The 22,298-nt window shown below is 38.4% G+C and overlaps 1 protein-coding gene across 1 annotated transcript in view; it reads right to left on the minus strand.

The window, feature by feature from the left end:
* Positions 1 to 22,298, minus strand: part of FAM120C (family with sequence similarity 120C) — a 127,834-nt gene that overhangs the window by 55,637 nt on the left and 49,899 nt on the right. The window contains 7 exon segments of the mRNA XM_053579016.1: positions 12,563 to 12,665; positions 12,749 to 12,920; positions 13,536 to 13,809; positions 14,676 to 14,953; positions 15,393 to 15,421; positions 15,424 to 15,462; positions 16,006 to 16,105. Coding sequence (XP_053434991.1) covers positions 12,563 to 12,665; positions 12,749 to 12,920; positions 13,536 to 13,809; positions 14,676 to 14,953; positions 15,393 to 15,421; positions 15,424 to 15,462; positions 16,006 to 16,105 — 995 coding nt within the window.

Genomic DNA, 22,298 nt, shown 5'->3' on the forward strand with positions numbered 1-22,298 from the left:
CTATTGGCACAGCTCTATTCCACTGGGTTACTTGCTAAATTTCTGTCCTTTAACTCTCCTTTTCCATGGGAGCGTCTGTGGAAAGCTGGCTAGAATCAGTCATCCTCCCTTGCCACAGCGAATATTTTAATCTTTTCACCACTGTGGACGTTGGGTTTTGTTCAACAATTTATGTGTGAGTTTGGTGGTAGACCATTGTGGTGATCATTGTGGAGGATGAGTCTCAGAATATTCTGGACAGCTAGTTTAGTTACGGAAATTTCATGAACATGTTAAGTCAGAAAAGTGTTTGATTTCTCCATTACAAATAAAACTCAGTTTAGCTGGGTACAGTTCCTGGGATGAAAGTTGTTTTGTTTTAGGAGACTGAAGGTCGATGACTCTCCTCTTCTAGATTGAAGCGTTTTGGCTGAGAAGTCTGTAGTCATTCTTATATTTTTCCCTTTGTAGGTAATGCTTTCCTTATATCTGGCTGCTTGCAGAATTTTCTCCTTCATATTAACTTTGGCAAAGTTAATCACAATGTGTCTAGGAGATGCTTTATTTGGATTGAATGTTGCTGGGGTTCCGCAACTGTCTACTATCTGAATTTCTGCATCTCCTGCAATGCTTGGGAAATTTTCCACCATAATGTCTTGGAGAAGAGCATCTGTGCCCAAAGGACCATCCACTCCTTCTTCAAGAATTCCTATATGATGAATGTTTGCTGTTTTGGAGTGATCGCACAACTCTCTCAGGGAATGATCAGTTTTTGCTATCCATTTGTCTCCCTCTTTGACTATTTGAGAATGTTCAAAAGCTTTTTTTTTTTTTTTTTGTTCAAAAGCTTTGTCTTCAATTTCAGTGATCTTTTCTTCTGCCTGGTCAACTCTACCTTGAATAACTTTTTCATTTCCTTGAGCTCTGCCATCTCTTTTCTCATTATGTCCATGTCCTTGGTGACTTTATCTTGGAATTCACTGATTTCTTGAGACAACTTTAGAACTACTCTTTGAATTTCTATTTCCATGTTTTCCTCCATTCTATTTATCTCATTTTCCATTCATATTCTGAATTCTATTTCTGATTTCAGCCATTTGTCTATCCATGGCATCTTCAGTTGTATCTCCTTTGTCATTCCTTGGAGGTGTTGATCTACTCTGATTATTGATCTTGTCAGAGTTCTTCCCTTGGTTCTGTCCCATGTTTATTTTCCACCATTTAGTTATTAAAACTGGTAGGATGAGAATTAATGAATTTGAGGTTCCAGGTAGTGGAGTTAATCAGCCCCTTACCTACGTGGTAAGCCTTGTAATTGTGGCTTATCCCTTACAACCTTACGAAGGTCCCTTTCCGAGTTTTGGCCAGAGACTCTAAGGACCTACTTGGTGAGACAGCACAAGCTGGCTCAGTTTTGAAATAAGCCTACCTGTACCCTATCCTAAGAAGTCACAGTATTAGGTTTAAATCTCAGCTGGGGAAAGATACAGATAGCTGCAGTGCCCCACTCCCACCACTCAGTTCTTTTCTGCTACAGAATTTCCACAGGTCAACCTCTGAGTGTTCCTGGGTGGACAGTCCCAGAGGCGATTTCTAACCAGTCTGTTTCAGGCAGTACAAATCCTACTCAACAGAGAGGGATCAAAGGGTTTCCAACAGTGGATATAAATCCATAGTTAGTTCTGTCCTGCAAACCTGAGGGTATGGTGCCCTGTCCCCTCTGGTGAGCCACCATTGCCCATCAAAGCCCCAACTGGGCATCAGCACTCCTGCCCCATGGACACAGTTAAAGCCGAGGGTATGGGACCATGACCTCCAGGCTCAGTCTGCACTGGGAGTCCACACCACTGCTCACAGGAGTCCACACTGGGCGACCACTCCCCCACTCACGGGCACCTTTCTATGCTCCCACCAGATACAGCCAGAATCGGGAGTCAACACCACCTCTGGCTGGGCATAGTCATAACCAGGGGACTGCTCCTCCTCCTGTCTTGTGTCCCTTTCTTCCCACACCTACTGTTTTTCCAACAAGTCACAGATTCCATGCTGATGTTCAACAGTCCATACTATCACCAGATGTCTCAGGAAAAGACCAGACAGTCTGGGCTCTGCTGAGGGCAGAACTTCAGACTGCCATGTGCGGGTGGAAGGGTGGACTGGGAGTTCAGAATAGTGGGGAAAAATAGATGTTCTATTTTATTCCAGGCAGGGTGGTGTCCAGGTTCACAAGTGGGACTTCCCTGGAGAAGGAGACCTAGTGTTTAGCGGGTCTCTCCAGTGAGGTAAAATGAGAGATGTTTTGTCCCCTGCTCACTTGCAGAGAGCTTGTGGCAAGCGTCCTGCTTGGGGCAGGGGTCTCCCATCCTCTAGGCAATAGGTTTTGTCAGGCGGCACCTGTGGTTAAGTGGGTAGGGCGCTGGCCCCATATACCAAGGGTGGTGGGTTTGAACCTGGTCCTGGCCAGCTTAAACAATAATAACAACTGCAACAACAACAACAAAGCTGGGCATTGTGGTGGGCGCCTGTAGTCCCAGATACTCGGGAGGCTGAGGCAAGAGAATCGCTTAAGCCCAAGAGTTGAAGGTTGCTGTGGGCTGTGATGCCACAGCACTCTACTGAACATGACAAAGTGAGACTCTGTCTTAAAAAAAAATAGGCTTTTTACCTATAATTTGTTTTCTTGAATGATCTTCCTTAGAGTCACAGCTTGCAGAACTTCTTTCTTGGCTCAGCTCTCCACCTTTGGCTTCATAGAATCTAATTCTGTCCAGTTTTTCTCCCTGTGGTCAATGGCCTCTGCTGGGTGTTGCTACTAGTCAATCATCTTTGATGTGTCCATATTCTTTCTTTTATTATTATTTTTTGAGACAGAGTCTCCCTTTGTCGCCCTTGGATCATTGCTCAATACAACCTCAACCTTCTGGGCCCAAGCAATCCTCTTGCCTCAGCTTCCCAAGTAGCTGGGACCCCATGTGCCCACTACAATGCCCAGCCAATTTTTAAGAGAAGGGGTCTCACTCTTGTTCAGAATGGTCTCAAACTCGTGAGCTAAAGCAATCCATCTGCCTCAGCTTCCCAGAATTCTAAGATTCAGGTGTGAACCACTATGCCAGGCCTAAATTTTGTAGAAATTTTCGTTGAGATAGGGTCTTGCTCATTGCCCAGACTGGTCTTGAATTCCTGAGCTCAGTGAATCTCTTAAGCCTCCAGTGTAGTTATGAGTACAGACATGTACCAACACACTTTGCTCAATGCTTTTATATTTATTGAGGTTTGTTTTACGGCCAAGGATACAATCTATCATGGTATATGCTCTGTGAGAGGATGAAAAGAACATGTGTGGTGCTCTTTTTATGTGTTCTATAAGAGTCAATCAGGTCCTGTTCACTGATGGTGTTGTCAAGTTATCGTCTATCCTTTTATATTTCAAATTAACATCAGGGTACAAATCTTTATGTTACATTTTTCTTACCTCCAAGGTAAATTCAAGTTGTATAAAACCCCTTTCCCCAATGGGCTGTGCTGAACACCCTAATACTGCACATTATGTGAGATACTGCCAATTTCCCTACCTTGTGCCACCAGTGTCCCTCCCCCCATCCTCATTCCCTCCTTACTGCTGCTATATTTGTGTTTTATCATTTGTATGGACGTGTAATTGTTTATACAGTGGATTCATATTAGTATTGAGTACATTGGATATTATTTTTTCCATTTTTGACATAATTTACTAACAAGAATGTGTTTGAATGTCATCCAGGTAAACATAAAAGATGTGAAGTCTCCTTCTGTTCTTATGGCTGAATAGTATTCCATGGTACACATATACTACCATTTATTAATCCATTCATGGGTTGAATGGTGTTTGGGTTGCTTCAATGACTTGGTAATTATGAATTGAGCTGAAATAAACATTCTGGTGTAAATGTCTTTGAGGTAAAATGAATTTTCTTCCCCAGGGTAGATACCTAGTGATAGGATTATGGGACCAAATGGAAAGTCAACTTTTAGTTCTTAGAGAATTCTCCATACTTCCTTCCATAAGGGTTGTATTAGTTTGCAATCCCACCAGCAGTGTAGAAGTGTTCTTTTCTCTCCACATCCATGCATCTGCATCTGTAGATTTGGGACTTTGTGATCTAGGCTAATTTTATTGGAGTTAGGTAATTTATCACAGTGGTTTTGAGTTGCATTTCTCTGATGATTACGGATGATGAGCAATTTTTTTTTTCATGTGTTGGTCATTTGTCTGTCATCTTCAGAGAAGTTTCTTCTTAAGTCTATTGCCCACTTAGAAATTGGATTGCTTGCTCTTTTCTTGTTGATTGAGTTCTCTGTAGATTCTAATTATCAGGCCTTTGTCATGTTCATAACATGCAGACATCTCCCATTGTGAAGGCTGTCTGTTTGCTTTGGGTGTGATGCCCTTAGCTGTGCAGAAGCTAATTTTAGCTTGATCAAATCCGAGTTATTTATTCTGGTGTTGCTGCAATTGCCAGGGAGGTCTTCCTTATAAAATCTTTTCCCATGCCAATATTTTCAAGTGTTTGTCTTACACTCTCTTCTAAAATTATTATTGTGTCTTAAATTTACATCTTTGATCCAGTAAGAATCAATTTTTGTCAATGATGGGAAGTGTGGGTCTAGTTTCAATCTTCTAAAAGTGGTTAACCAGTTCTACCAGCACCATTTATTAAATAGGGATTCTTTTCCTCAGTTTATGCTTTTGTTAAGACTTATCAAAGTTCAAATGACAGTATGTGGCTGGATTCATCTATAGATTCTCTATTCTATTTCATATATCTAGAACTCTATTTTTGTACCAGTACCATGCTGTGTTGATCACTATAGACTTGTAGTATAACCTGAAGCCTAATAACATGATGCGTGCAATTTTTTTTTTTTTTATATCTGCAAATTATATTGGCTATTCAGGGTTTTTCCTTGTTCCATATGAAATGAGGTATTATTTTCTTCAAGTTTTTCAAAATATAACATTGGTACTTTAATGGGGATTGCATTAAATCTGTAGATTGTTTTGGGTAATATGGACATTTTAACAATGTCAATTCTTCCCATCCACAAGCATGGTATATTCTTTCATTTGTTAATGTCATCTGCTATTTCTTTTCTCAGGGTTTCATAGTTCTCTTTACAGAGATCTTTCACATCCTTTGTTAGCTATATTTCCACATATTTCATCTTCTTTGGAGCTACTGTAAAAAGTACAGAGAGTTTGATTTTATTCTTGGCTTGACTGTTGTTGGCATAGGTGAAGGCTACTGATTTGTGGCCATTGATTTTATATCCTGAGATGCTGTTATATTCCTTGATCACTTCTAAGATCTTTGTAGTTGAGTCCCTGGGGTTTTCCAGGTATAAGATCATGTCATCTAAAAAGAATGAATGTTTGACATCCTCTGTCTACATTTGAATACCCCTGATCTCCTTCTCTTGCCTTATTGCAATAGTTAGGACTCTCAGTACTGTGTTGAATAGTTGTGGCAACAGTGGGCATCTTTGGTTCCACAAATAAATGGAAATGCTTTTAGTTTTACTCCATTCATTATGATGTGGGCTGTGCATTTGTTGTAGATGGCCTCTATCAGTTTAAGAAATGTCCTACCTAAGCCAATTTTCTTAAGTGTTCTTATCAAGAAAGGATGCTAGAAATTATCAATAATCTTTTCTGCTTCAATTGAGAGAATATGGTCTTTGTTTTTATTTTATTTACGTGGTGAATTATATTTATGGATTTACATGTGTTAAACTAAACTTGCATCCCTAGTATAAAACACACTTAATTACGGGTTGTAACTTTTTAATGTGTTGCTGTATTCTGCTTGCTAGGATCTTATTGAATATTTTTGCAGTGATATTCATTAATGATATTGGTCTATAGTTTTCTTTCTTTGCTGGTTTCTTTCCTGGTTTGGGGATCAGGGTGATATTTTCTTCATAGAACATGTTAGAGAGGATTCCTTCCTTTTCTGTGTTTTGGAATAAATTATGCAATATAGGAACCAGTTCTTCTTTGAAGATTTGGTAGAATTCTGGTATGAAACCATCTGGTCTAGGGCTTTTCTTTTTTTGGGAGATTTTATATAGTTGATGCAATTTCAGTGCTTGATGTAGGTCTATTCAAAATTTCTAATGCTTTCTGGTTGAGTTTAGGAAGGTGGTGTGCTTGCAGGTAATGGTCCATTTCGTCTATATTTTCATATTTCCAGGCATAGTGTTTTTTGTAGTAATCATTGAGTATCTTTTGTATTTCTGTGGTATCTGTTGTTATTTCACCTTTATAATTTCTGATTGAATTTATTAGAGATTGCATTCTTCTGTTTCTTGTTAGTCTGGTAAAGAGTTTATCAATTTTATTAATCTTTTCAAAGAAACAACTTTTTTATTTACTGATCTTCCAAATGATTCTTTTGTTTTCAATTTCATTTAATTCTGATCTAATTTTGGTTATTCCTTTTCTTCTGCTAGGTTTGGGGGTGCATTGCTATTCCTTTCCAGTTGATTGAGATGGCTCATTAAGTTGTTGACTTGTTCTGTTTTCTTAATAAAGGCATCTAATGCTTTAAATTTTCCTCTAAAGACTGACTTTGCTGTATCCCCCGTGTTTTGATAGTTTGTGGCTTCATTACTGTTTTGTTCCAGAAATCTAATGATTTCCTTCTTAATCTTCTCTTTGACCCAGGTATCATTCATCATAAGATTATTTTATTTGAGTATGAAGATTTCTGTTACTATTGAGTTCAACGTTTATTCCATGATGATCTGAGAAGATATGAGAAATAATTTGTTTTGAATTTGTTCAGATAACACTTGTCTCCTAACATATGATCAATTTTGGGGGATGATCTGTGGGTTCAAGAGAAGAATGTATAATCAGTTTTGTTAGTATGGAATGTTCTGTATATATCTTTTATTTCCATTTGTTTTAGGGTAATGTTGAAGTCCATTATTTCTTTAATTTCTGCTTGGAGAATCTGTTCAGCACTGCCAAAGGGGTCTTAAAATCTCCAACTATTACGGTGCAGAAAGATATATTATTCAGTTCAGTTAGGGTTTATGAATTGAAGAGCATTCAGGTAGGGTAAGTAAATGTTAATTATTGAAATCTTTTCATGTTGTATGCTTCCCTTGACCAGTATCTAGTGTCCATCCTTATCTTTCCTTATTTTTGTTGGTTTAAATCCAGTTGTATCTGGAAATAAAATTGCAACCCCTGTCTTTTCTGATTTCCATTTCCCTGGATTACTATTTTCCATCCCTTCACCCTGAGTCTCGTTTTATCCTTTGAGGTTAGGTGCGTTTGTTGGAGACAACAGATACCTGGCCTGAACTTTTGTATCTAGTCAGCCAGCCTGTGCCTTTCTAGAGGAGAATTCAAGCCATTCATCTTTATTGAGAGAATTGATAGGTATGGTAGAGTTTTGGTCATCTCGTTTTTCAGAGGTCCAAAGCTTATTTTTATCCCTTTCACCATTGTGGAAGCCAGGATTTGTTCTTTAACTTCTGGATTTGGTGGTAGACCACTGTGCTGGTCATTACCGAGAATGGTTCTTAGTACTTCTTGTAAAGCTGATTTAATTATGGCAAGTTTCCTCACTATTTGGATGTCAGTACAATATTTGATTTCTCCATCACAAATGAAACTCAGTTTAGCAGGATACAGGATCCTTGGCTAAAAATTGTTTTAGGAAGTTTAAAGGTTGATGAACATCCTCTTCTGATTTAAAAATTTCAGCTGTAAGGTGTGTGGTCATCTTGATATTTTTCCCTTGGTAGATAAGACTTTTATACCTGGTTGCTTGAAGGATTTTCTCCTTCATAGTAACTTGGGCAAAGTTTAATTACAAGGTGTCTATAAGAAGCTTTATTTGGATTGAATCCTACTGGCCTTGTGAAACTATATGAATTTCTGTGTCTTTCACAATGATCGGGAAATTCTCCATCATAATGTCTTGAAGTAGAGCCTCTGTGCCTCTAGGACCATCCTCTTCTCCTAAGGGAATCCCTATGATTCGGATGTTTCATCTTTTGCAATGATTCCATAACTCTCTCAGGGAATATTCTTTTCGTTCTTCTTTATTCTACTTCTTTGAATGCTTGAGATAATTCAAAAGTCTTGTTTTCAAATTCTGGAATTCTTTCTTCTTCCTGTGCAACTCTATTACTAAGGGTCACTATGTTTCAAAGCTCCAGGAATGCCCTTTTCGATTCCTTAAGCTTTGCTGTATCTTTCCTCATTATGTCCATTACCTTGGCTACTTTGTCTTTGAATTCATTAATTTCTTGAGACAACTTTCAAACTATTTTCTGGATTTCTATTTCCCTATTTCCTTCATTCCAATCATCTTATTTGCCATCCACATTCTGAATTCTATTTCTGACATTTCGGCAATTTCTCTATGGATGGTATTTTCTGTTTTATCTTCTTTGTAATCTCCTGGGGGAGTTGCTTTGCTCTGATTTTTCATATTGCCAGAATTATTCTGCTGGTTCCTCCCCATGAATATTTTCAGCTGTTTAAAAACTACATTAATTATATTTTTAAAATTGAAATGATAGGCAGTCCCTGCATAGTTGTTGAGAGATAATCTAACTGGGGAGCCTTAGGAAACACTATACTAACCTATTACTAACATATTTGGAAATTAAAACTGGCAGGTGAGACTAACTGGGAGGCTCCAGGAACTGGAGCTAACTACCCCTTCTCTAATGAGCTGGGGGTTATGATTGTGGCTTTCCCCCTACAGTCTCCCAAAAGTCCCTTTCAGGGCTGCAGCAAGAGACTCTGAGGGCCAGCTTGGTGAGACAGCACCACCTGTCTCTTTCTTAGTATTGGCCCGCCATCTACCCAGTCCTATGGAGTCTAGGTATTTCACTGGAATCTCTTCTGGACAGAGATATAAACACCTGTGGCCCTGCCCTTCACCAGCAATAGCTGGATTAGGGGAAATTCATGGACAGAAACACTGAATCCACCCCTCACTGCTCCAGGACGTGCCTATTGCTGATCAAACAAAGTCAAACAAGTGGTGAACCTGCAGCCCCAGAGAGCAGTAGCAAGAGAAAAAGAATCCATTGATGATTTTGGCTGAGAGTTCCAGTCAAACTCGCTCAGGCAGTATGAGCAACACCTACACAAAAGTGTTTGGAGTGTCACCAGGGAGCCAGAAAATAAAAATCCATGGTCAGATCTGTCTGAGAGTTCCTGGGGGTGCTGGGGAAGGGTCTTTACTAGTGGGAGGGTGAGTCAGTTCATACCTCTGCCTGCCAAAGTTAGAACTATGGTGCCACTGTTTCCGTGCTGCAGCTCAGTGGCCACAATGCCCTGGCCTCTCCGTGAATTTGCCAAACACTCCAATGGGGGAAGTCTGTTGTTCAGCAACCAGGGTAGGGGGAAGTGGGAGATGTGAGGTGAGGATTGTTTACTTTTGTGGCAGGTAGGTGGGACCTCCCTGATGTAGGAAGACTGGGATTTAGCAGCTCTTTCCCATGGGTGAGGTGAGAGGTGCTTTGTTCCCTGCTCACTGGCAGAAAGCCCACCACAGACCTCCTGGTTGGGGGAGGGGTCTCCTGTCCCCTTGCCAATGGGCACTTTCTAACTAGTTGCTTCATACTTGATCTTTGTTATTTTTCTTCCTCTTTCTTGGCCTCACAGCTTATCTCAGCTGGGATGATGTGCACCTCACTTTCTTCTCCCTGAGCTCAACTCCCTGCCTTGAACTTCTCTGAGTCCACTTCAGTCCAACATCTTTCCCTCTGGACAGAAGCTTCTGGTGAAAGCTGCTTCTAGTCAGCTATACGGACCCCCCCACACACACACACATACATCCTTATTTTCTATCTAGTTATCTTACTCATTATGGAGAAGGAAGTTGAAGTCTCTAACTGTAACTTTTGTGTCTATTTAGCCTTTTAGTTCTATCAGTTCTTGCATCACGTATTTTGTGGCTCTGTTATTTGGTGATATACACTTAGGATTGCTATATCTTTTTGGTGGATTCACCTTTTTATCCCTATAATAATGTCATTCCCTGGCAATTTTCCTTGCTCAGAAGTCTACTTTACGTGTGATATTAATATAGCAATTCTTGCTTTCTTTTGATTAATGTTTGCATGGTTTATCATACTTCATTCTTTCAACTTACCTATATCCTTCATATTTGAAGTGAATTCTTTGTACATAGTATACAGACGGCTTATGTTTTGTATCTAGCTTGCCAATCTCTACATTTTAATTTGGTATAATCAGACCTCTAACATTTATGTAATTATTGATATATTTTAGATTAAGTGTACCATTTTATTTTTGTTTCTCTTAGTTTTCTCTGCTGTTCATTTGTCTGCTTTTTCATTCTTCCCTTCTTATGATTACTTGAAGTAATTTTTGAATTGCATTTTGATTTATTTATAGTGTTTTTCAGTATATTTTTCTGTGTATTGTTTTCGGTGCATTCTAGGTATTAAATAACATGTACATATTGTATCACAGTCTACTGGTGTTGACGTTTTATCAGTTCAATGTAGAAACCAGACCTATGCTATGTCCCTTTACCCTCCTCCATTTATAATTGTCTTTAATATTTTCACTACATAAAGAACCACATTAAACAATGTTATAATTTTTGCTTCGATGTGAAATATTAATATCTTTTTTTAATTTTATTTTTTTTTATTGTTGGGATTCATTGAGGGTACAATAAGCCAGGGAAATATTAATATCTTGAAAACTCAAGAAGGCAAGCCTATCATATTTAGTTATACTTTTGTTCTTTCCATTGTTTATTCTTCCTTCCTAATGTTCCAAGATTCCTTCTTTTACCATTTCCTTTCTGCATACAGAACTATCTTCAGACATTCTTTTAGGGTAGGGCTGCTTATGAAAAGTTATCTTGGTTTTTCTTTACCTGAATAGGTCTTGATTTTCCCTTCATTACAGGATATTTTTGTTTGATATAGAATTCTGAGTTGATAATTCTTCTCTATTAGCACTTGAAAAATTCATGCTACTTTCTTCTGAACTCCATGGATTTTGATGAAACATTAGCTATTATTCGTGTTATTTCCCCCATATAGGTAAAGCATTATTTCTGTCTGCTTTCAATAATTTTTCTTTGTCATTACATTTAGAAAGTTTGATCATGATGTATCTTGGCATGGATTTCTTTGGGTTTATAATTTACTCAGTTTCTTGAATCTGTAAGGATATATTTTTGTCAAATTTGGGAATATTTCAGTCATTTTTTATAATACTTTTGCAGCTCTACCCTCATTCTCCTTGCCTTTTGAAATTCTGATGACACAAACATTAGGTCTTTTGTTATAGACCCATAGGTCTCTGTTCATTTTTTTTTTTTTTGTCTATTTTCTCTTTGTTATTCAGACTGGGTAATTTCTATTTTTCTGTCTTTAATTAAGTTCACTGATTTTTTTCCCATTTGTCTTTTTTCCTATTATGCCATTTAACTCATCTATTGAGAATTTTATTTTGATCATTATATTTTTAGTTCTTAATTTCCATTTGGTTTCTCTTTATATCTTCTATTTCTTTGGTGAGATTTTCTATTTTTAATTGTTTCAGGCATTTGTAATTGTTTCTCAAAACATTTTTTTATGATGGCTGTTTTGAAAATCTTGTCAGATAATTCAAACTTCTGCCATCTCAGTGTTCATTTTATTTTCTCAGTCAGTTTAAAATTTAAATTTGAAATCTTCTGGATCTTGGTATGTTAAAAGATTTTCAATTAAAAGTTCAATATTTGGTATCTTATTTAAATGTTGTGGTTTAGCAGAACTTTTCTGATATCACTCCAGGAGGTGAAGGGAGACACTGTCTCATTATTGCTTTACAACTGGAAGTCTTGATTCCACACTTGACCTTGTTTGATACCTCCCCAGCAGGAATAAGTAGGGCACTTCATTATAGTCTGGTAAAGGTGGAAGTCTGAGTTATTCATTTGACCTTTGCTGGAAGATGTGGGGTAGAACACAGGTTATTTATGGTCTTTGGCTAGAGTACCACAGTTATTATTCAAATATTTTCTGTGTTGCTAGCTTGCTCCATTTTGGTGCTTTGGCCAGAGAAAGCAGGTTTTTTTTGTGGGGGAAGGCTCTTATTGGTCTGTTGCTGTTGGCATTTCTGGGTTTGTCTCATACTGAGTCTGGGATATGTGAGGCAAAAGAAAACCCAGGAAACTCACCATTCTATCACTATGTCATTCTTTCGGTCACAAGATCCTCAGTAAGTCTGCCTTCTAGTGTGCCTTGCATTGTTTAATATGTATGTCCTTGGCTTTTAGTTGCACTTAGCAGGAAGAATAGAAAGGAATGGGAGGGATAGGAGGAATAGTACATCTAATCTACTTCATCTTTCCAGAGACAGAAATCTAGAGCATTCCTTGGAACACGCTGTGACCACATAACTCCACATCTTAAAACACCTCAATGGCTTCAACTACCTACAGGATCAAATCCTAAAACAAAAACTTCATGGAGGAGGAGAGACTGTGACAGATACACCTCTACATTCCTAAAGCCTAGTATGGTTCTTATAAATAATGGTTACTCTGAATATTTGATAACTGCATAACAGGGACTTACATTAATGTATTTCCCATACCAGTATGTATTCTGGTGAATGATGCCTTTTCTTGAAGACTGTTCCATAGCTAAAAGGTATAATGTGTTCACACAGACATTTTTGCTCTGTGTCAAGCGTTGACAAAACTATCAAATCTAGAACTACACTTACCTTCTATAGGCAGCCGCCGGCGTATAGCCAGGCGTTCCATTTTCGGCTGTGTTTCTGCCAGACTAAAAAGGACTCCATATATATATTGACGAGCTGACCGGAACAAGAGAGCAGCTGGAGGTAGCTCCATGTTACGTTCATCCTCAATACGTACAGGGATCTTAATTTCACCCTAACAAAAGAATGTCCAGGGGAAAGGGGAAAATGAGTTATCTCAAGGTTTGGAATTGAGCCTAGAGGAACCAGTAGCCACTAAATTTTCTATTTCTATTTAGACATAATATCAGGCTAAAAAGATATTAACAAGCCTACCTTATCACAACTGATTTATAAGCTACTTTCCCTTTTTAAAGTCTCAACTATTACTAATGGGAAAAATCCATCTTGGATATTTTGCTAAGGGATGGATTTGTATGTTAAGACTGGAGGAGAGGAACAGTTCTGCAGAAGTAGAGGAGAAATAAGGAACAAGGGCATGAAGCCTCTTCTGAAAATGTTGTCCATCTCTAGAACCAGAGTCCACCAATTTGGCAAATTATCTACTTCAAAATCTCACAATTACACTTCTTTTCTAGGCACTTGGTTTACTGTACAGTCTTATCTCCAGTTGGTCTCATTTAACCTGATAACTTTAATATAATAAGAGGCCCCAGCATACTTGGTCTCCTTTAATTTCCCCTCAGAAACTAATGATCAAAATTTTCTCTGGTAACTTACAGTTCTAGGAAGTATGAAATATGAGCACTGTCTTAAGAGTAGGAAGGTAGGTGCTGATGTGCTGCCTCACCTTAGTGAGGACGTGATAGATATATGGGTACATAAGACCCCTCCGGTGCCTATGTTCAGCAACTCGCAAGACTTCTGGAGCAACTAGAGGTAAAGGTGGAATGGTGATGTCCATGTGGTTCCTTGTAGACATAGATAGCAGAGATGGAATGTGGGTTTCACCATCACCTAGGCTGGCTTCTGAAACTCCAGCATCAAGAGGCTGTACCCAAGAACCTCTGTCACCATTGGGCTCTTTCCATTCAGGCTGCTGCTGAAGTGCTTCTGCGATACGACTAAAAAATTTGGGAAGACAGCATATTCCAACTTAATATGTCCATATGGGCCCAAGGGATCCCACAAACCCTTTGAATATCAGGACACTGGGTTAGAACTGGACCTCATACCTTTCCTTTCAGTGACCATCACTGCCCTCCTATCTTCTTTCACCTGACACAAACCAAAGCTATCAAAAGAAATGAGAATCCCTTGTCACTACTTCACTTGACTAGAAAAAAAGTCATGATAATCACTTTGGATCCTTTATACCTTGCAAGAGGCCATGTTTAGAGTCTGCTTATGAATTAAGAAAATATTAACTACACTTGATCTTAGCCAAAGGACTGAGAAACAAGAAATTTACAATTACAACCTCAAAGCAGCTCTGTTTCAAAGGAATAATCTGCTTAGAGGAATAATCTGTGACCAAATGAGCTAGTACAAAATCCTACTATTTTAATCCTTGTAACTCTGTCTTAGTTTCCAAGCAATGTAACTGCCTGCTCAACTGTTCCAATATTTCTACTCTATAAAATATTTTCTTCCTTTTTTTTTGGTTTTTTACATTCAGCCTACTCCCCTCACAAACCAAGAAATGATAGCCATAATATACAACATATCCATACTGGGGCTTCCCTAACCTGCTGTTATATACTGCCTTTTACCTCAGTAGCCTATGTGTCCAAAAATTACCACCTATACAAGGCCGAATAAGCATAAAGCAGGTAAGCACTGAGAAAGTTTTCCATTTAGCTTTCCTGAAAGCAAAGAGCTACCAAGGAAAACCAGGAATATACATTTCCCCATACCCCCTACACAGGTTACTAGCAAAAGAATACATACAGATGCGTCAGAAGTTTTGGGTGTCTGTAGAGATACTTACTCAGAGCTAGCTCCATTTGGTTCATCATCAGAGGAAGAGAAGTGGAAAGAGTCTGGTCCCAAAAGAGGTGAGGCTTTAGAAGTCAGGTAATTGGGAAACTGGGATGCAGAGGAGTCATAAGAGACAGCCCAGTTGGCAAAGGGGCTGTCCTGCAGCATAGAATCCTCAGAAAAAGCATGGGATGCCCTCAAAGCATGGGGGGAGAAGAGAAGAGATGAGTTGGGTCCCATTTGAAATGGTGGTGGATGTTTTATTTTCTGGGGTACTTGGTGAGAAAACTAAAGGACAAAACAGACAGAAAAGCTATTTAACATTTTACTAGGCCCCAAGATGTTTCTCTCAAAAGTTGTGACACAGTGGATGATGCCAGTAACAGGGATTATTAAGACACAAAGTACCTACTGAAAATAATGAGAAATAACTCTAACAGTGACGTGTGAACAAAATCTTCCACTGGCAGAACAATGGAGCAGTCAAGGTCACCTAAGACCATTCTCTGATGTTAGTTAATCTACCTTCACAATGCTCCGGTGGTTTCAATTTGGATGCTTTTCTTTACATAGTCTCCCAGCCTCAAATTGAAAATGTGATGTAGATGTATACAGCCTTGACAATTTGATAACACTGAATCATCCTAACTCCTTAACTAGGTCATAAAAATCAGGAAGCAACCCAAGACTAATGTTAACATTCTCAGAACTCTTACAGTATGCTTACCATTGGCTTTCCAGCAGAAATGGCGCCAATTGATTTCGAGGAAGGTGAGGATGCCTATTATTTCGAAAACCTGAAGCCAAGAGAAAGGTCTATACTTCAGTCATTCCTAATAATACTACCATGTTACATTCTCCTCACCACATATCACCTAAAAATTATTATTAATAAATAAGTTACAATTTATTGAATAGCTACTAATATACCATGCCAGCAACCTTATATAAATTATTTTATCTGATAACAATGCTATAAAGTAGATATGAATGTAACTTGCCGATGTCACAAAATTGATAAGCAGCAGATGTAGAAGTCACACTCAGGCCTGACCCTGAAGACATAGCTATTGTATATGCATCAATCCAGAACAGAAATTAGCACAAGAAGACCAGGTTAAGGAAAGTTGTACCTCATCCATAAATTTGAGAAAGTAGAGACTTTCTTATGTCACCTCTCTTATGACATAAACATCAAAAGGAGAATGCTTATCAAACAGGAATTACTTCTAGGAGGGCACAACACAAGCAAGGGATTCTACTCTGGCCCTAGTGTTCCTGAGGGATCAACTCATATTCCCGTATGAACAGAGCAGCTTGAAGTCAGATGGAGGCCTTACCTAGAAGGGAGGGACCCACTGGCAGCGAAGAGAGTTTGGTTGTGACTGAATAGAACTCAACTGCTTTCTTGAATCGTTCTATTTTATCTTCTGTCCTGGACTGAATATTGGAACATCAGATTTTCAGAATAAGAAACAACATGAGAATATCTTTTTCATACAACTTATAATTTGGGAATCAGAATAGTATCAGAAATCAAATATTTAAAGAAACCCAAGAGAGCAAATTTTCACTTTGCAAAAAGGATTAGGCAGGGAGAAAGCATCATGAAACATAAAATACAGATAATAAAATAAAGTTTACTTACATTTTGTGCTATTCAAATGTGATCACATAATCATTAGAAAAAATACATGGAGATAAGGACAAAAAAACCCCCAAAACCATAATATCATCATCCAAAGGTATTTGGACTATAACAGGGACTCTACCTAACTAATGCAAACACTGTAAGCTAATTGTTTGTACCCTCACATTAATCTGAAAATTTAAAAAAATATATTTTTGAGTATTCCCTTATAATACTATTTTAAATATTCTTTGTTGTTGAAGTATAGCAGGTCTATTTTAATAAACATATTTCTCTATAGTGGACACTATATACAATTCTGTATCCTTCTCTTGTTACATTATACTAATCTGATCTATCTAAATAATTTTGAATGGCTGCATATTTTATCATTATGAATATATCATAAATTATGTAATCATTTCCCTAAACCCTGTTAGGTTAGTTCCCATATTTGGTTATTATAAGTGATACAGAAAAGTGCATACATTATCTATATAATTTTTTTCTGAATTTCAGATTATGCTCTTAGGAAAATATCATAAAAATGAAATTATTGGTTCAAAAGGTATGAACGTTAAAACCAAAAGCACTTAAACATGTATAAAACCACAATGTGACAACACTAAGTACCCACCAGAATGGCTAAAATAAAAGACTTTCAATATCTAACACTTGCAAGATATGGAGTAACTATTCATAGAATCCTAGTTCACTGCTAGTGAGAGTACAGCCTGGAAAATAGTTTGGCAGTTTCTTAAGCAATTAAACATACACTACTATATGGTACAACAATTCTACTCCTAAGTATTTACCTAAACTAAATTAGTGCATATATCCACCAAAAGACATGAACAAGAATGCTAACAGCTTTATTCATAATAGCCATGAACTGGAAACAACTCAAATGTATATCAACAGAAGAATGCATAAATTGAAGTATTTTCATATAATAGATTACTATGTGGTAATACAAAAGAACAAAGTACTGCTACACACAATGATATATATATAAATCTCAAAGATACTATACAGAGTGAAGAAGAGAGACATGAAAGATTACATATAAAGTCCACGTAGAGGCAGAACTAATCTATGGCAATAGAAGTAAAAATTAAAATTTATCTCTATGGGGAAAAGGGCTGACTCAGAAGGGGCTTTTTCACTCCTCAAGCCTCTTCTGATGTTATTTTTTTTCAAGCCATCTACTTTGTTGTACTTTGTTACAAAATCCCTCGGGAACTAATACAAGCCTCAAATCTCCACACTAACTAAACTTTTATTTTAGATTACACTTTACGAATTATTTATTTTTTAATTTCAGATTGATATGAGGGTACAGATATTTTGGCTACATTGTCTATACTTTCAAGGTAACATTTAAATTATAGTTGAACCCTTCATCCAGGGGATGTGTTGTATACCCTAACACACCCATAACAGTGGGTGTGTAGTTATCTATATATTGGTTACATGTAAGTATCGAGTACATCGTGATACTTAACTAAGAAGAACATGTTTCAACTCCATCCAGAAAAATAGAAAAGACATAAAGTCTCCATCTTTTTTTTTTTTGAGACAGGGTCTCACTTTACCACCTTTGGTAGAGTGCCATGGCGTCATAGCTCACAGTAACCTCAAACTCTTGGGCTTAAGAGTTTCTCTTGCCTCAGCCTCCCAAGTAGCTGGGACTACATGCGCCTGCCACAATGCTTAGCTATTTTTAGAGACAAAGTCTTGCTCTGACTCAGGCTGGTCTTGAACCTGTGAGCTCAGGTAATCCATCTGCCTCGGCATCCCAAGTGCTGAGATTACAGGCATGAGCCACTGAATCCAGACCATGTCCATCTTTTTTATGGCTGAATAGTATTCCATGGTATACATATATCACAGTTTCTTAATACAGTCACAAGTTGATGAGCACTTCGGTTGCTTCCATGTCTTGGTGAATTAAGCTGTAATAAACATTCTCGTGCAAATGAATCTGTATTAAAATGATTCTTTTTCTTCTGGGTAGATGGAGTATGTGATCAAATGGAAGGTCAAGGTATAGTTCTTTGAGAATTCTCCATACTCCTTTCCATAAAGGTTGTATTAGTTTGCAATCCCACCAGAAGTACAAAAGTGTTTCCTTCTTTCTTTCTTTTTTTTTTGTAGAGACAGAGTCTCACTTTACGGCCCTCGGTAGAGTGCCATGGCATCACACAGCTCACAGCAACCTCCAACTCCTGGGCTTAAGCGATTCTCTTGCCTCAGCCTCCCAAGTAGCTGGGACTACAGGCACCCACCACAAAGCCCAGCTATTTTTTCGTTGCAGTTCAGCCGGGGCCGGGTTTGAACCCTCCACCCTCGGTATATGGGGCCGGTGCCTTACCAACTGAGCCACAGGCGCCTTATTTCTTTTTTTTGTAGAGACAGAGTTTCACTTTATCACCCAGGGTACAGTGCGTGGTATCACAGCTCACAGCAACCTCCAACTCTTGGGCTTAGGCGATTCCCTTGCCTCAGACTCCAGAGTATCTGGGACTATAGGCACCCACCACAACGCCCTGCTATTTTTTTTGTTGCAGTTTGACTGGGGCATGGTTTGAACCCACCACCCTTGGTATATGGGGCCAGTGCCCTGCCCACTGAGCAACAGGCACTGCCCGTGTTTCCTTATTTCTATATCCACACCAGCATCTGCAGCTTCAGATTTTGTAATGTGGCTATTCTCACTGGGGTTAGGTTATATCTCAGAGGGGTTTTGATTTGCATTTCCTTGATGATTAGGAACAATGAGCATTTTTTCATGTGTTTGTTGGCCACGTGTCTGTCATCTTCAGAGAAGTTTCTGATCAAGTTTATGTACACTTAAAAATGGGGTTATTTGCTCTTTTCTTCTTGATTAGTTTACATTCTCTGATTCTAGCTATCAGTCCTTTGTCAGATTCATAGCATGAAAAATCTTCTCCCATTCTGAAGTCTGTCTGTTTGCTTTAGTTGTTATACTCTTAGCTGTACAGAAGCTTTTTCGCTTGATCATGTCTCATTTATTTATTTTTGGTGTTGCTAAAATTGCCAAGGGGGGTCTTCCTCATAAAGTCCTTTCGCAGGCCAATTTCTTTTTGTTTTCTTTCTTTCTTTCCTTTCCTTCCTTTTTCCTTTCCTCCCTTCCCTTCCTTCCCTCCCTTCTTTCTTTCTTTCTTTCTTTTTTTTTGAGACAAGAGTCTTACTTTGTTGCCCTGGGTAGCGTGCCGTAGCATCACAGATCACGGCAACCTCCAACTCCTGGGCTTAAGCAATTCTCTTGCCTCAGCCTCCCAAGTAGCTGGGACTATAGGCATCTGCAACAGTGCCTGGATATTTTTGTTGTTGTTGAAGTTGTCATTGTTGTTTCAGCTGGCCCAGGCTAGGTTCAAACCCGCCAGCATTGGTGTATGTGGCTGGCACCCTACCCACCGAGCTATGAGCGCCACTCCTCTCAGGCCAATTTCATAAAAAGTTTTCCCCACACTCTCTTTTAAAATTTTTATTAGGTTACATAGTTCTCTCTGTAGAGATCCTTCACGTCCTTTGTTAGATTAATTTCTAGGTATTTCATTTTCTTTGACGCTACTGTGAAGGGTTTTGTGCCTTTTATTTGATGCTGTTTCACTTTTGTTGACCTATATGAAGGCTATTTATTTGTGGACACTGATTTTCCCCAGTGCACGCTTTTGTTTGGTTGTATCCTGAGACATTTATGTATTCCTTTATTAATTCTAAGAGCCCTGTAGTTGACTCTCTGGGGTCTTCCAGGTATAAGATCATGTTACCTGCAAAAAGTGAGAGTTTGACCCCCTCTGTCTGCATTTGAATACATTTGATCTCCTCTCTCCTGATTGCATTGGCTAGAACTTCCAGCAGTATGTTGAATAGCAATGGTGATAGGGAACATACTTGTCTGGTTCCAGTTCTAAGTGGAAATGCTCTCAGTTGTGGAGAGCAGGCTGTGAGATGGCAGATCCCTTACAGCCTGGGGAACATTCAGAGAATGAACCCCAACTGCTTCTCCTCCATTCCGAAACAGCCATATTGCTTTCTTCATGCTCCCTCTGCCAGAAGTCAGGTAGCTTTTCCTTTGTCTAGTTAACTATGCAGAGATCCTTGAGATCCCTTCCTTCTTTCTCCTTGTCATATGCTAACAAAGTTAAGTAGTAACCTCCAAGTCACATGGTTGTTCCTTTGTTTTGTCAACTATGCTGAGATCCTCATGATCTTGCCCTTCTTACTTCTTGTCATATGTTAATGAAGTTGAGTAGAAACCATTAACATGACTTTATTAAAGTCATTTTTATTTTATATGAGTAGAAACCTTTAACATGACTTTATTAAAGTCATTTATATTTTCTAATTGTATTATATGACCAAAATTATGTCTTTTGTTTATGCTATTTCCCCATATTGTCTGTGCTACCTCCCTCTGGACAACCCTGTACAGATACTATAAAATAAATCTGATTTTGTACTTTGGGGCTGGCTGTAGCCATCATCTCAGTCAGTCCTCCCAGTCCCATCCTTTGTTTCCATGTCTTCTCTTGTGCTATATTTTCTTCATTACCTACCAATTCCACTCTGGTTCACTCCCATTCCCATGCTGGTTCTTGACTTTCAGTTTTACTTCATTTGGTATAATATGGTTTGTTGTAGATGGCCTCCATTAGTTTAAGAGATATTTCATCTAAGCTTATTCTCTTATGTTTTCTTATCAAGAAAGGATGCTGGATATTATTAAAAGTCTTTTCTACATTAATTGAGAGGATCATATGGTCCTTGTTCTTGCTTTTATTCATGTAGTGAATCACATTTATGGATTTATATATGTTGAATCAAACTTGCATCCTTGGGATCAAATCCAAGTGATCATGAGGTATACTTTTTAAATGTATACTCCTATTCTATGTTCTAGGATCTTATTGAATATTTTTGCACTCATGTTCATTAATGATATTGGTCTATAGTTTTCCTTTTTGTTGGGTCCTCTCTTGGTTTGGGTTCAGGTTGATATTTGCTTCATAGAAATTGTGGGGGAAGGATTGCTTTTTTCTCTATGTTTTAGAATAGGTTATACAATATCAATACCAGTTTGTCTTTGAAGGTTCACTAGAATTCTGGTGTGGAACCATCTGGTCCAGGGCTTTTTTTTTTGTGGAAGATTTTGTATTGTTGATGCAATTCCAGTACTTAATATAGGTCTACTCAAAATTTCTAATGCTTTCTGGTTGTGTTTAGGAAGGTAGTGTGATTCCAGGCATTGGTCCATTTCCTCTACACTTTTGCACAGAGCTTTTTATAGTAATCATTGAGGATCTTTTGTATTTCTGTAGTATCTATTGTTATTTTCCCTTTCTCATTTCTGATTGAGGTTACTAGAAATCTTACTTTAATATTTTTGGTTAGTCTGGCCAAAGGTTTATCAATTTTATTAATCTTTTCTTTTTCTTTTTTTTTTTTGTAGAGACAGAGTCTCACTCTACTGCCCTCGGGTAGAGTGCTGTGGCATCACATGGCTCACAGCAACCTCTAACTCTTGGGCTTACGCGATTCTCTTGCCTCAGCCTCCCAAGCAGCCGGGACTACAGGCGCCCGCCACAACGCCCGGCTATTTTTTGTTGCAGTTTGGCCGGGGCTGGGTTTGAACCCGCCACCCTCGGCATATGGGGCCAGCGCCCTACTCACTGAGCCACAGGCGCCGCCCTTTATTAATCTTTTCAAAGAAGCAACTTTTTGTTACTCAGATCTTCCAAATGCATCTTGTGTTCTTGATTTCATTTAATTCTGGTCTGATTTTGGTTTCTTTCTTTTCTTCTACTAGGTTTGAGGTTGGACTATTCTTCCTCTTCCAGTTGCTTGAGATGGACCATTAGGTTATTGACTTGCACTCTTTTTGGTTTTTGGATAAAGACTATAATGCTATAAATTTCTCTCTTAGGTTCAGCACCTATAGCTCAAGAGGCTAAGGTGCCAGCCACATACACCAGA

Source organism: Nycticebus coucang, chromosome X, assembly GCF_027406575.1.
Source record: "Nycticebus coucang isolate mNycCou1 chromosome X, mNycCou1.pri, whole genome shotgun sequence".
Lineage (NCBI taxonomy): Eukaryota > Metazoa > Chordata > Mammalia > Primates > Lorisidae > Nycticebus > Nycticebus coucang.